Source organism: Pleurodeles waltl, chromosome 6 (genome assembly GCF_031143425.1).
Source record: "Pleurodeles waltl isolate 20211129_DDA chromosome 6, aPleWal1.hap1.20221129, whole genome shotgun sequence".
Lineage (NCBI taxonomy): Eukaryota > Metazoa > Chordata > Amphibia > Caudata > Salamandridae > Pleurodeles > Pleurodeles waltl.
In genome coordinates this window covers 465,890,920-465,906,606 of record NC_090445.1, presented here as the reverse complement: position 1 = coordinate 465,906,606, position 15,687 = coordinate 465,890,920, and the positions used below count along the sequence as shown (strand labels likewise).

Here is a 15,687-nt window from a genome sequence, read left to right as displayed (position 1 = left end):
ATTTAGAGAGGAACCACGTAGTTAGCTTTTTGCTAAATCTAAGTAGAGGGGAGCTCAGAAAGGATGGTCTCTTAGATGCCTGTCCACAGTTCAGCCGCTTCAGCCGCCTGGACTCTTAAGTCTCTGCAGCACTTTTGCATCTATATTTGTACACACAGGAAAAAGAGACCGGTTTTGTGATCTCAGGGCCCACCCCAGAGTTTTATAAATTACTTGATCAAGAAGCTAGCATGTAGATTGTCCATCTCCTGTAAGCGAAGCACACAGGGAGGATACGTTTCTGAACTGGTAATTCATGAAGTTGGTAGAGATAAGAGGAATCACCTTCCTCATCATCATCTTTCCGCAATTTCAACACAAGCTGCTCTGTAGTACATTCATTCTGGTGTATGCCATATTCATTTTGCAACACGCTATGCATTTCAGGAAGTGTTCTATATAGGGAGCTGTAATTTTGACATGAACGGCTTCCCATAGCTCTGTCTATGACATTTTGGATAGACTGCAGTTTGCAAATAAAATGCTCTTCAGTGGCAATCCAAAATGGTTTGAACTGCCACAGTGATCCTGTGAGAAACATTAACATTACCATTATCAAGTGAGCAACTCAAGCTCAGAACTGAGTTCTCTTTACCAAGACATGATGGTTAAAATCCGGATGCTGAGTGTGATAGGACGATGTGCAAAAATAGAATTTCAAAAGCTAATCACTTGAAAAGGACAGTAAACTTTTGTTAAGTAACCTAGGGTTTAATTAGCATCTCTTGGTTCTGTCATAGGTTGTGAAATTGGCAGAGGCTGTTGGTGTACACACCATGCCACCATGTATCAGACAATCTCAGCGCCCTTTACATGGTCAGCCAGCGAGGAGCCAAAATCACACACTGGCAGGAAAGACAGCTGGAAAGCACTGCTCAGAGTGGCTTTCCCGCTCTTTTTAGGTTTCACCTGCACAGCACTTGCACTTAGAATCTTGAAGGGAGCTTACAGCCCTCTTGTACTTTCCATTTGTTCGGATGCATGCAAATCTGTTTTCCTTGTTTTCTGTTGGTTTCAGCATGGGTTTCCTGTTATGTTCCTCTTTCTCTTTGTGTGTTTTCTTATCAGTGGAACTCGGCTAAGTACTCCTTCCTTTAAACCTTTCCTCCTCCTTTAAGGTACTACCTTTTCCTTTGTGTTCTACCGTGTTCCGTGACTGCATGTTTTTTACTTTCGTCCCTTCACTCCGAAGGTATCAGAGCGCTGTACACGAGCCAGCTGTATTACACATGGACAAATTCATTTGCTCAGAACCACAGGATGTCCAGCCTCCTGCCGACACTCAAACCTGGTTCCCCAGCTTCAAAGTCGGCCTCTCTAGCTGTTAAACCATGTCCTCTCTCATCCTCTTCATCACCCTGTTAACTCCCCTCCTTCTGAGGTTGGGCACACACACATTGTCACTGTGTGTTGCTTGGGAGCTGAGGTAATAAAACGTGGTTTGAGCTGTGACAAGATGCTTTTGGTTTCAACCCTGGGAAAAGAGTGCATAAAGGGCTGCTGCGTGCGAGTTTGGGGTTCAGACAAAACACCCACAGCCCTGTTGTGGGGTCCCTGCACGTCTTCAAGCTGCATGCCTCCTAAAGCGTCTTTTCGTTTTCTTTTTTTGTTCATGCTCCTTATCCCTTTTAGTCTACTGAATCCCAACTTTTTGTGTCACCACTTGGTGAATTCTCGCTTTTGTTTAAAGTCCTGTACTAACCCAACAGCCCAGTTCAGGGCTCTATGTCTGCAGCACTGGCATTCATGGCTGGGAAGGCGTCATGGAGTTGTCCAACTGCTCTCTGGGGCTCAGCCTTGCCTCCAGCTTTAATTGAATGTAGTATGCTTTTTATGCCTCGTTTTGTGTGCTAAGAGTTGACACATGGGTGTGACCCAGAAACTGAACATTTGCTCCATTCTTGGAATTAAAGTTAATGCTAGTAATAACTAGTAATGCCCAGAGCTGCAGGCTTTGGGGAACCGGTTTCGAGTCTTGAAGTCAGATCAACATCCTGCGATTCAGGGCAAATCATTTCATCTCCCCGCACTTACAAAAAATGAATGTGTCCTTGTGTAATGTAAAAGATTCTCATGTAAAGCGCTCCAATATCTTCGGGTCGAGTTCGCGCTATATAAAACTGCAAAAAAGAAAACCTGTCTGTTTTATTTACTGCATCTGGTTCGCGCCAAAGCCCAAGGACCCACAGCTCTCCCGAAAAGCAAAATGGCACTTTGGAAAGAATACATGAATCGTGAAAGGTTTTAAACAGCCCATTCACAGCCACATTTATTTTGATTATCTTTGCCATTTTATTATAGTGCAGACTTGCACCAAAGGCATTAGTGTGCTTTGCAAGGCAGCAGGAAGTAAGTTCTGATTAACAAACATATAACAACCAGAAAACAGGGAACAAACAGCTCATAACAGCAAGGACATTTGCAGCAAGTAAACAATATGCACTACAGATACTAACTCGAAATTTCTTTGCTTCTTTTTGTTGCTTTTTTTTCTTGATTAGTGTGCTGTCAGCTCACTTCTGAGCTATGCCTGTTCCCATTTCCAGTGTATATTTATGTCGGTGGTGTACTGGCGTTGACTGCACCCCCAAACCTTTCCAGCCTCCAGGTTCACGAAACACGTGCAGTCTGTGGTTTATAACACTGCGATTGTTTTCTCTCAACAGAACGTAAGTAGCACCTACTGTCTAAAAAAGGAGCACGTGTGAAAAATCTTGAATATTTGCTCTTGGACGTGTATATCATCTGACCCTATTTAAAAGGTTGAGTACCTCTATGTTCATGTTTTTCACTTTTTTCACCTTCTTACGATGTCCTAATTAAACTGTCCCAATTAAAACAGTGCAGTGCTGAGTAAATGATAAGTACTTGCTCTTTGACTGCGTTTCTATAGAATTTTTTTCTTCTTGGGAGCTTTCTCACTGATTGCGACAGGGTTGCAGTCTGAATTATTTATACAAGAGAGTGCATGTTCGTGTGCCGTCTTTTTAGGTTGAGTGCGCAAGTGATCTACCCTTTTGCAATCTCTCTGTAGGTTTTTAACCACGCCCACCGCACGCCCATCACAATCACTCATTTATGGGCATGCCTTTCAAAAATCCTTTGCTATCTTTGGTAAATGCTTTACATTTGTCCCTCCTGGGAGCAGTTTTGTTACCGCCTTGGCCATTGACCCTGTTACATGAATAATTGCACTTTTGCAGATACGTTTGACTGCGAGCAAACTTCTTTTCATTTTTGTGTCTCTCCTTCGCACTCATGCTCATGGCGACTGTGGCACTTTGAGTCAGCTCGCTTATGTCAACTGTTTTACTTTTCATTTTCAATTTATGTGGCAAGAAAAGTCCAGTTAGGAAGCCATAACACTAATAGCTCTGACTCGAACAAACGCAAGACCCATTGCATTGCAAGTGCTTGTTGTTCCTGTGTTTGTCCGATTACTGAGTGCCCGTCACTGAGCTAATTACTTCAAATCCCCTTCCCTCCAAGGGATTTCAAGCACTATGGGTTTCTGCTTCATTGTTTATTTTCCCTCCTTCCTATGTCAGAGTTCAGTGGTAGTGTGGGCCAGAGTTTTTGTATATGATATATGTTGGTATTTTTTTAATATATGTTTCCTGAATGAGGAAGGAATTAAATGCCACATAAAATTCAGGTACTTCATTAAGAAGTTTGGTTCACATGGTCAACAATCATCCCACCCTGAACAACTAATAACGGTTTCTAAGATTTTTTTTTAAACATTAAACTTACTTTCATCAAAATTTAATAATCAGGTTAGATAGCGGCATGGATTGTACTAAAAGAATAATATAAAACAATATCAAAACTAAAAGATGTTACATAGGTGGAACCTATTGGCTTTGCCAATGCTTGTTTGGAGACTGTAAGCAGCCGATGCACATTAAGGAGTGTGAAAATACCCCCAGGACATCAGTGACGGCCTCAGCGGTGTTTGTCTTTTTTGGTGGGGAGGGGTGTGGGAAGATTTGTGGAGCGGACAGTGCTTGTCATGAAGCCGTAGTCACAAGGCTCCACCACCTCCAAAGCCCTGGCCCACACCTCACACTGTGAATTCCTTTTGTACGTTGTCATGTCTGGAAGTCTCTTTCTGTTATCACTTTATTTAAATATGTAAATTGAGAGTGCATCTAAGCACCCCATGATGTACAACAGCTTTTATTTTTCCCATGTTGCAAATGCTCCCTCTGTCTGCCCCAAGTGGATGTATTTTCTGCTCTACACATTTGTGTTTTTTCCATGTGAGCTTGTTGACAGGTGATATGCTAGTGCTTGACTAATCATCAAAAAATGAATACTGTGCTATTACAATAATCTTGACTCGCTAGCCTCTCTGGAGCAGTTGGAATATTCATATACTATGACATTCTATTGTTACTCACTGTGTCCTTGGGATCTGCTGTACTCCCTCCTGTGCAAGTGATAGACTGCTTGCCTGCTGGCAGGAACCTGGTGGGGCAGTGCGTAGTGGTTCCACCCTCACCTACTGCAGCAACCTGTAGAACGTTACTTCCACCAGCAGTATGCGGCACAACTGCTGAAGATTGGGGATCAATCTCTGGAATGCAAAAGCAGAAGGATAATAACACATTGAGGTAAACAATCTATTGGTATGGCGACTGTTCAGTGGTGAACGTTGAGGACACTATATACATTTTTATTGTGATATTATACAGTAGAAGCAAAAATGATTACAAGGAGGCAATAGTGAACATAGGCCAACACATCATTTACAGAATTGTCTATCTGACTGTCAAGGGGTGTAGGAATTTATAGGAGATGCTGATAACTTGTATGCAATGCCAGGGTGATGTTTGGTAAAATTCTACTTTAGACAGCACATGCCTGGTGTATAAAGGTGTTTTGCCTTGGCAAAGCCTGCGATTCACAAAGACAAAGAGTTTGCAGCAGCAATAAACATTTTGCAATGCCAAAAAAGCCATTTTGTGAGCCTCAAATACCATTTCAACTCGTAAAATAGCAAATTACAAATATTAGGGGCATGAAACAGGCATCCCTTACCTGTGGGAAAGATGCAGTGGTATGTATCAAATGTCTGTGACAGTTACCTTTTCTTTAATGTGACATCTTATTTTAAAGGTATTGTATGTCTCTTTAAGGGACAATGGTAGGGTAACCAGATTTTGAAAACCAAAAACCTGGACATTTAGCAAACACAGAAGAAGGACTACACTTTTACATGAAAAATGACAGCGGGCATCACAGAAAAACAAAGAGCTACTAAAGAATTAAATTAAAAGCGACTTTGAAACCCATCCTCATCGGTGTTAATTATATTGTGTTCTGCTAAGAGCTGCTGACTCTTCCTGCCTTCGAGAGCATAAAAACCTGCCTTCCTCTGTTTCTCAGTCGATCTTCTAAAAAAGGGACATGAGCTAAAGTTGTCAAAATCTGATGGGGCAGCTGGTGAAAACCCGTAATGTCCAGGCCCATAAGGGACATCTGGTCAACCTAGACAAGGGCAGCTTTAAAAAATGTTGTAACTGAAGGAATGCAACAACAGGGATGGACGTCTGCTCTTCCTTTTTAAACATTTGCAGGTGGTTGCCAAATACCACCATCTGATCAATATTCATGAAGTTTTCATTAGCAAGTCTAATAGCAGTTATTGTCTTGAATCCTGGCCTGAATATGGCTGGTGTGCCATATAAACTTAGCATAATTTTGTATGTTTATTTTGTTTTGTGCTCAGAAGCTACTTGACAGCAAAAATGAGTTTACAGAGATTAGTCCACTTTATAAATTTCTTTCTGAAGTATGAGTAAGGTTGAGGGCCTGGGGGAGGCAAGCATATTTCCTCAGGTTTGAGCATCGGTGTAGGTTGAGCAACGTATGTTTTGTGGGCGGTAGACTTTAGGAACAGAGGAAAAAGCCTCTGTAAAGAGACTTTGTAACAAATTTAAAATCCAAAGACAAAGTTTAAGCAAGCTTGTCAGAGCACTTGTATCTTGTACAGCAAGTGACTGCCAAGAAGAATAGATTCATCATAATCGAGTAACTACAACGAATCACACAAGCTATACGTAATTGGATGATGACAAGGTGCACATGCACAAAGTTGGAACTATTTGCTAGTCTGAATAAGTTATTCCATCCATCTGAATGGTGGGAGGTTTAGGACAGGCGGTGAAGTAACCAAATCAAGCAATGTACATTGGCCCACCCAAGGTTTGCCACTGTTTAAAAAAAAAAAAAAAAAGTATCAACGTGTCCATGAGAACTAGGTCATTTAATTGTTGCAGAACCTACATTTTCATTTATAACTCTTAGTCCAGTTAGCTGTGCTTAGTTTGTTGTTTTTCTAAGATGCTGAAGGGATTTACGGGCCGCTAATTTTGTTAGGGGTGTGTCAAGTTAGACTTTTAAAACTTCACCAACCATAATAAGCTGGCAAACCTTTAAAATTAAAAGATGAAAAAATCCTCCAAAAAAGTAGGGTTTGCAGGAAAAAAAGAAATGCAAACTACTTTTACGAGATAATTCTTCTGGAGGTAAAGTATTTGCTGGAAAAATCTCTGACAAAATTATAACTAATTTCATTAGCAGGCAAAGCTCTAGGAAGTTGACAAAGTTTGCAGTTGAAAGGTCCTGGGTTGTAAACTTTGTATAAACGTTGCCAGCATACATGGCATTCCTAGGAGGATTACCTTAGCATTCCCTTAGTTTTTATATGGTTATTTTATATTTTATATGGCATTCTCAGATGCATTTGAAAGCGCTGCCGTATACAATTGCAGAAGGAACTCTCATGGATAATGAAGCACTATACAAAATATAAAACACGGGATGCGTTTTCTTCAGGAATGTGATTCAGAAGGAGTGTGGCCCATGGGCGCATTGCTTGATTGAGGGCTTTACCTGAGATGAAAAAAGTGGGGGTCTATAAAAGATGCGTGGCCCATGGAGTTATAGGCATGGCTTAACCAGGTTGACTATATTTGTGATTCCCATATTGTGATATCCGACCGGTATTTCTGTTATTGCATCCCGATATAACACAGCAGCTGACGTACACACAAAACCAGCCAGTATTCTGGCGTTGTCAATGGTTGTCTGTGTGGACTCTGGATAAAAGCAAAGGACTGGATAACTGTTAGACATGGGTTCCTTGGTTGACAGTCAGGTTACCCCCTGTAAAAGAGAATCACCCTCAGCTAACCCCTGCTTACCCCATTGATAGCTTGGCAGAGCAATAGGCTTAACTTCAGAGGTGCCGGGCCTGTAAATCAAATGCTACTAGTGGGCCTGCAGCACTGGTTGTGCCACCCACATAAGTAGCTCTGTAATCATGCCTCAGACCTGCCATTGCAGTGTCTGTGTGTGCAGTTCTAACTGTAAATTCGACTTGGCAAGTGTACCCACTAGCCAGGCCTAAACCTTCCCTTTTCTTATATGTAAGGCACCCCTAAGGTAGGCCCCAGGTAGCCCCAAGGGCAGGGTGCAGTGTATGGTTAAGGTAGGACATACAGTCGTGTTTTTTATATGTCCTGACAGTGAAATGTTTATAAATTAGTTTTTCACTGTTGCAAGGCCTGTCCCTCTCATAGGTTAACTTAGGGGCTACCTTGAAATCTGATTAAAGCGTAGATTCCCTTTGGGAGTGGATGGACATGTGGAGTTCGGGGTCTCTGAGCTCACAATTTAAAAATACATCTTTTAGTAAAGTTGATTTTAAGATTGTGTGTTTGAAAATGCCACTTTTAGAAAGTGAGCATTTTCTTGCTTATACCATTTCTGTGACTCTGCCTGCTTGTGGATTCCCTGTCTGGGTCTAGCTTATTAATGTAAAATATTGAGCTCATGTTTGATTAATGAATCAATATGTCATATTAAGTGTTATGTATTACATATTAGCTTTATTAATCGTAGGCCTTAACTTAGCGAGGTCTTGGGCCTAGTTGCACGGCCTCATGTCAAGCTGCATTTCTTAGGTGACTTATAAAATGGCTGCTTAGACAATTAAATTGTGATTTTCCACTGTGCTGACCAAGTGGTTGTAGCTGAAATTCTTTCTCATGAGAACTGCTTGCTAGGAGATGATGTACTAGCTATGGATACAATAGATAATGTAGTATGTGTAAGAATGACCTTCCCAGGAGAAGACAATGGAAGTATAAGCCGCAGCAATATTGATACCTGACAAGCCAAACTATGGGAATAGGAGAAGAGGAGCCAATCATCCACATGTGAACAGTGTACAGGTAAAATTGTAGATTTGCGGTTTTATTTTCATTGGACTAAATGTAAATATGCGATTCTTTGACCAATAAGAACGTTGCAAGTAGTTTTAGGAAATCTAACTTAGCCAGACTGCACTGAGAGGAGAGAGCCCATTTTTCCATGTTCCACTTTGCGGAGAGCCCACTTTCTGATTATTCTTTTCCAAACTGCATGAAGAGACTTTGTTTTTTCTGAACTTTAATGCTGAATCCTGATGCCTTGCTGACCGAACTGATGTCCAATTGATGAAGACTGTCACAGCTTGCTGAACCATACTGAGGCAAGGTATAAGACGATGTTACTGATTGTTATGTCTATTTGCTTCTGTCCCTAGGTACCAACCGCTCCTTTTGATAGAGCCATAGTTAGATGATTTTCCAAATTTGTTTTGACTAAATTGTTTTGCATGAATCTAAATATGCTATTCTAATCTGAAGTTAGGAAGGGTACTCACTGATGATGTTCGCTACATGTAATAACAGTTAATGTCTTTTCTTTGCTGAATCTAAATGTATATCATTTTGTTTTCGCAGTTATTTGTGCTATTCATTTGTACTGTAACCTTAGAATGTGTAGTGGCTCAAGCTTTGATTAGATTGCGATTCTTTAGGCGCTTTGGGCAGCTAGTATTGTTTCTGTATGTTTATCATTTGATCTTGAGACTAAGTTACATGACTTTAGCATTGTTAATATAGGGAAATAAACAATTTTAAACTTTTACATAAAGGTGTGGTTATTCATGGCTGTTATTGCTATTGATTTGTATTGGTACGGGGTTACATGGTGGGAACTACTCAACGCACAGTCAAGAGGTCCATTGGCCTGTACGTGTCCCCTTGTAAGTTCAATTAATAAGGTCCGACACGCTAGCAGTACTACTGGTATAAAAACACCCTCTGATTAAGCTTACACTACAGAGATCTGGCCATGTAAATTCACCAGGAGGTGAGTAGGACAGGCCTTTTGTTCCAATGGCATTACCCCCGTGGGCTGGAGTCTGTGGAGGCCAGTTTATAATGCATGGTGCTGCATCTGGTGCATCTGTTACTTTCCCCAGCTGCTCAAGTTTAACTGCAGCAGACCTGGTAATGCTTCAAGACAGGGATGGTACAAAGATGCCTTGCGGTAAGTGACTCCACATGAACTATGAAACTTGGAAGTTTCAACAGACAATACTTGGGAGCTGTTGCCACTCACTGGGCATATTTAAGAAAAGTGGCGCGGCACACCGAGCTGCGCCACTTTTCCTGCGCCCCTTAGTGCCCCCATAACACCACCATTTGTGCACCGTATTTAAATTATGGCGCACCATGGTGGTAGTTAGGGGACTAGCGTTAGAATTTTTAGCACTTGTCCGGCCCATTGTAACCTATGGAAGCCTCCTTTTAACGCCTGCTCTGAGCAGGCGTTGCACTATTTTTTTGGTCGCCCTAATGGGGGAACGCCCCCTTTGCATACATTATGCTTGGGACAAGAATTATGTAGTGCAAAGAGTTACAAAGTTGCGCAATACATGCATTGCACCACTATGTAAATATGGTATGACATGTTTGGCCTTCTAACGTCACATTAGCGTAAAACAAATTAAGCGAATGTGGCTTTAGAATGGCGCTAGAGGCTCTTAAATATGCCCCACTATCTTTAAGGGAAGCCTTCCCTAGAAAATACCTGTTTGAATAATTTGAGTATGTTACCTGTAAATGGATTGAAATTCCATGTCAATCCATTTACTGTAATAATATAGCATGACTACAGCATAATGAATAGTTGTGGGCAACTTAATAATTGGACCAATCAAACTAACTCACAATTTCTGCTTTGGTCCCCCAGAGAATAGAACACGTAATGGGGGGATAGTTTGTACTTTCAATGCTTTGTCAGCTTCCTTACATTACTTCCACTCTTGCACAAACACTTCCACATCACAGTCCATGGCCGGCCACAAACAGTTCATCCTCAACTTTTTCTTAGTCCCATTCATATCTAGATGCCCTTCATTGGCCAAAACAAAGACATGCGGTTTCAACTGAATATCACTAACATGACATTCCTGACAATAATTTCGTCTCCGATAGATAACTTATTCTTTACCTTCCACTACAGTCTGATGTTTATATAGAACCCCTTCTCCTTAGGCCAACCCTTCGCGATGACTGCAGATACCTTTCAAGGACTGCACAGATACATTTTCAAGGATGACCCCGTGGTAACTCTTCTTACAAGACATGCATACTATCAGTGCATTGCTTGTTCCACACAATCTCCATGTCTTTTTCGTTAGTCAGTGCATTGGTTCCAAATTTTTGTTTAGTTCCTTATGAATTTGGAGTAAGCCTCACATAATGCTAAGAAGAATAGTATCTTCTCATTGTTAGTTGGTTGTGGAGATTGGACAATGGCAGAACCAGGCTTGATTTGGGTACTACACCATTAGCACTTTTGGTATGTCCCAACTTCTCCACCATTTCTTTACAAACGTTGCACTTGTCCTTCTTCAGGGTCAAACCCCCTGTCGTTTGAAAACCTCTGGTACAATTTCCAGGCAGCTCTCTTTATCATGATAAAATACCATCATACCACATAGAAGGCCAGGACCCTTTTCATTCCACGGAAAGATTGGTTCATTATTTTCTAGAAGACAGCTGAGGCTCAATTGAGGCTGATGAGCATGCAACAGAACCTGAATGCCAAGCTAGGTGTGAAAAAAAAAATTAGATCACAGGAATCCTTGTGCAGTACAACTTGTTGGTACGTGGCTGTGATGTTCAGAGTCAAAAACCCCTTAGTGTTACCTAATGTAGCGACCATTACATGTAAGTGACTTTCGACCACTACTTCTTAGTTCAATTGCTGCAAATTTATACACAATGGGCCCAATTCAAAAAGGGACTCATGACTTGTAAAGTTACATGTGCAGAGTCTCCACACTTGTGGTGAATCTCCACACTCATTGTGGAGACTCCAACCCGAGTGCGAAGACTCTGCACTTGTAACTTTACGAGTCATAAGTCCCTTTGTGACTCAGGCCCAGTCTTATTTCACTATTTTTCATTCACACTACTATAGCAGGTGATAACCAGGAGGACACTAAAACTGTTTCATCTCTCCTTCCTTTAGCCAGTTATCCAGTACTTTCTCATCTTCCTTATGTGCAGATTGCGTACCTTCTGCTTAATTGATACAACTTGGTCCTTCAGTTTGATGTAATGCTGGAACTTATTCAGTTGACTTAGTTTCCTGAAAAGACAAGTCCATATTCTTGCAAAATATTATTAACGTCAACTTCAGAAAGACTGAAAACATGAGGTGCCTTGCAAGGATTGATAAGAATGCTCAGTTCGGACTAGCCCAATATGTAGACTTAATGCTCAACCATGTACACATTGGCAGAAGCAGACCTTTCTTCAAAAGTTCTTAATAAATAAAGCATTGTAATACTCCTTTTCATTTTTGTCAATCACAATTGCTGCATTTATCAAGAATGGCTACGAGCAGGTCAAGGGCTTTGAAACTCTCCTCAATTTCAGTTTCGTCATTGTCACAATGTTATACTGCAAAGCCCTTTTAGGACAGCTGTTAGCATGACAAACCTTGGCAAAGTAGCCTTCCTTCCACATTTGTGGCACTTCGCTCTGAATGCAAGACAGTTTTTTAAAGATGCCAAGTGGCTGCCAGAACCACATTGGTAACATTCTCCACGGTTGGAATCATCTGCTCTGAGACCATTGGCTTTTCCTCTTGGCTTGGCACTGTCACATCTGGGTTGTGCATTAGCGCGCACAAGATGCACTTCATCACATTCCTCTGGTTTCTTGAGCATTTTCACACCTTTTGGAGGACGCTCACTGCTTTTGTTGGTGCTTGTGACTTTGTTGATGTTTGGGTTTTTGGGGCATGGTAACTTTTCCAGAGCCTTAATACACATCATATGCATGACCACTTGGTCCCAAATAATTTCATCCATATTGCCAAACGCACAGACTGACACCAGCCTGTGGCATGTTGCAGCATATTCCTCAACTGTTTCTCTTGGAGCTTGGTATCTATAAAAAAGTTGTGACTTTCCATTATGATGCTGATATTAGTACCAAAATATTTCTAAATTTTGCTCTTGGCCTCTATCTAGAAGTCCCAGTCTCTGTCCCATTCAAGTTTTCCAACAGATACTACATCATCAAATGGCCGTCTGTCCCCCACACCCAAGCAATTATAAACCATAGTCTGTTTGCACTGAGCACTATACTGTGGTCCATCAATGGCAACTAAGTACATCTCAAAGCTTCTGATCCACTGACTCCAATGTTCTTGGGGTGGGCCAGGAAGCTTCAGGAGGGTAGTTGGCAGAGGCTCAGCATTCATTACAGCAGCCATGCTACAAAGAAGGTAGAACTAAAGAGAGACTTGGCACAATTGTGGTTTACTCGTGTGGTGATCCTTCGGAATACAGGTCACTAGTAGCACGTGAAGAAGTTTAAAATTATGTGGCGGGGAAGGATGCAATTATAAAGGCTAATCTACTTGATGGGGTCTTTGTGTACACCAAATAACAGCTGATGATATGCCTTACTTCAGCATGTGGTGGAGCACTATGAATGGTTTTGATGTTGAGGCACAATGATTTATCTTTCTTCCTGTGTGGGAGGGTATTCTTGCCATGAATAAGCCCCAAGGTCTGGACAAGCAATGGCGAGAGGTGTCCCAGAGGGGAGGCTCCACCCTGGTGATGACTGAGTGTACAACTAGTCGCTGGAGAACATAGGCTTTAGGAGCGCGGAAGTCAGTCTGTGGGGCATAAGGAGCAGTAGCAGTGACCTGATGACGCACTATTGGTAGTGGCCCAACGCGGACAACAAGGCCGGGGCAGCAGAGATGAAAAGGACAGACTCACCTGCAGGGGTGTGTCTGGTTGGATGACCCAATCCTCATCACGAAACAATCTTTCTCCAGGAAATTCACTTTTAGGTGGAAGGTTCACAGTGGGGGAGCTGACGCTAATGTGAGCAGATGTTTTTCTATTTGTAAGAATCAGTCCTCGTGACTACTGCAGGGATGGCTGTGCCCTGCACCCTCTGCTTGATGCTTTCCCATGCCTTAATGTCTGAAAGTAGAATGAAATAAGCCTGGCTAGTTGTCACATCATGTTTTAGGAACTGTGCCACAAACTACAACTGAGGAACATTGTAGAGATTATGATAGAGAATGGTGTTACAGTGATTTCTCTAGCCCGTTTCTAAGATCCAAACATTAAGGGGGTTTTGACCAACCATATATCTCAAGAGATTAAATCCATTTACTAGGTTCACAGATTTCACAATAGAGATTTACATTGCATTCATTCTATGCCGTCAAGTAAGGATTTCCTAATGCTGGTTGATCTGGATGATGCTTGCTTGCATTAAATGTTTACCAATCGTTTTGATGATTGCTATTGTAAAGGGTCAGTTTTGCTTTTGTTCTCTCCACCTTTGGCCTGAAATCAGCTCAGACACCACTCAACAAGGATGTGGCTTCCCTGGATGTAGCTCTTCAATGGCAGAGACATCGTTCCTCATTGCTACCTGGATGATTGACTAGTGAGAACCCTCGTTGAATGACATACTATTTAATTCATGGAGATAGTGCATCATCTTTTCTAGTTTGAGTGGCTAGTGAATGAAGGCAAAATTCAGCCTTGTCTAATGTTAACAGTTCAACTATCCTTATGCCATGCTTCAACACAGGATTTGCACATGTAAATGCCACTAACCACCCCCAGAATCTCCGACCAATCTTGCAATATCTTGTATAGCTCTTACATACTGTGCAGGTAGGTGATAGGAAGACCCAGACCTGGTCAAAATGGAATACAGCGGCACTGATTTATTTTTCTGCCCTCAAAAGCCCCACTGGCACTGAAGGTAAAAAGAGAAAAGATGGTATTGGCTTATTTAAATATTGATAATGTTCCTCATTACAGTCTTAACTTCTTTGCTTCCTTTCCGAGGCAAAGAATGAGAGATATTTCATCTATGTAATACTGCTGCTGTGTACAGCAAGAGGAAGCATGTAAGGAGGGCGCCTACTTTGTGAAATGAGGAGTTGTAAAAACATATCTTTATAAGAGGCAAACATCTGTCTGACTAGGGTGCACAGTCACTCTCTTCTCACTGCAAAGGACTGTCATGGAATAGCCGGACTCTCTATAATGATAATTCCCAGTAAGTAATAAAGACATTCACAAATGTACATTTCAAGAAGGTTACCAGACGACTCCATAGCACTAAGGACGAAATTATCTACTCATGAGCTTTTCTTTTTCAAATCATTGTTTTCAGATATGCTAGTTTAACTGAAAAAAAAATGAAATGAATCATGACTACAACTTCCAGAATTTATTACAAGACCGGAAGCAAGCAGTATGCATTATTCCTTTAATGCCACTCCATGCAGCACTTTAAAGAACATTACATCATAGAACAAAACAATCTAGAATAGAACATTGGCAACACATAGGTAGTCCATGCACTTATTCTTCCTCCTCTTTTAAATGCTGCTCCTTGATCGAATAAGTAGCACTTGCCTTCTTTACCTTTTAAATGTTTAGATCTATTGCTTCTCTTACAATTGAGGTGTGCTGCACCTGTGATCCAAATAGCTGTGGCTCTACCCGGTCGATTTCTTCCACCATGACCCTGAGCTCTTCCTCCGAGAACCTGGGGTGTCGTTGCCATGCCATGGGGTGGTGAAACTATTGTTATTTTATCGGTTTCCAATTTATGAAAACGTTTCTCTATCCATGGTTACACATTCAGTAGTGTTACATTTGGTTGGCCCTTTTGAGCGTCTTATCTTAGAGCCGACCAAACTTCGTGCTGGTCCGTGGGTCGACCAGTTCTCATTTGACTGGCAAACTTGTGTGCCAATTCACAAGCCGACTGAGGCTCATTTTGTGACCAGACACAAGAACACAAAATCAGCATACTTTCTAGAGCGAGGCTCCACTTGTCACAGAGGAAACAGCCCTTCTCGTGCGTGGCTTTACTCGCCTCAGCGGCCATCACACCAACACAGGCCTTGCTGAGTGGAGCGGTGCTGAGTTAGAAGAAAGTGTTGGGCATCGGTTCTCACCGTCCAAACGCAAGATGTTAGGCTCCCTCTTGGCTTGGGCTTAGACCCATTCTTTGGCATATTGCTTACGCTGCCACTCAGGGGCCATTATAATGTGTCAACGCAGACAGTTACAGTGTTGCCATAAACAGCTGATCACTTGATCAACGCTTTCACTGGCAATTTTTATCAGGAGTTATTACTCACAAACGTTTATTTACAAGGCATTTCCTGTAATCTGGTAAACTATTAATCGCAACGTGCCTGACAGGATCTAAAAACTCTAAACAGGCTCGCTAT

General features: G+C 41.7%; 1 protein-coding gene across 1 annotated transcript in view; it reads right to left on the bottom strand.

Annotated features, from left to right (window-relative positions):
• The window catches only part of LOC138301974 (membrane cofactor protein-like), a 441,285-nt gene that overhangs the window by 60,761 nt on the left and 364,837 nt on the right, over positions 1-15,687 (bottom strand). The window contains exon 9 of the mRNA XM_069242412.1: positions 4,443-4,618. Within this exon, the coding sequence (XP_069098513.1) occupies positions 4,443-4,618 (176 nt within the window). The remainder of the gene's footprint in view (positions 1-4,442; positions 4,619-15,687) is intronic.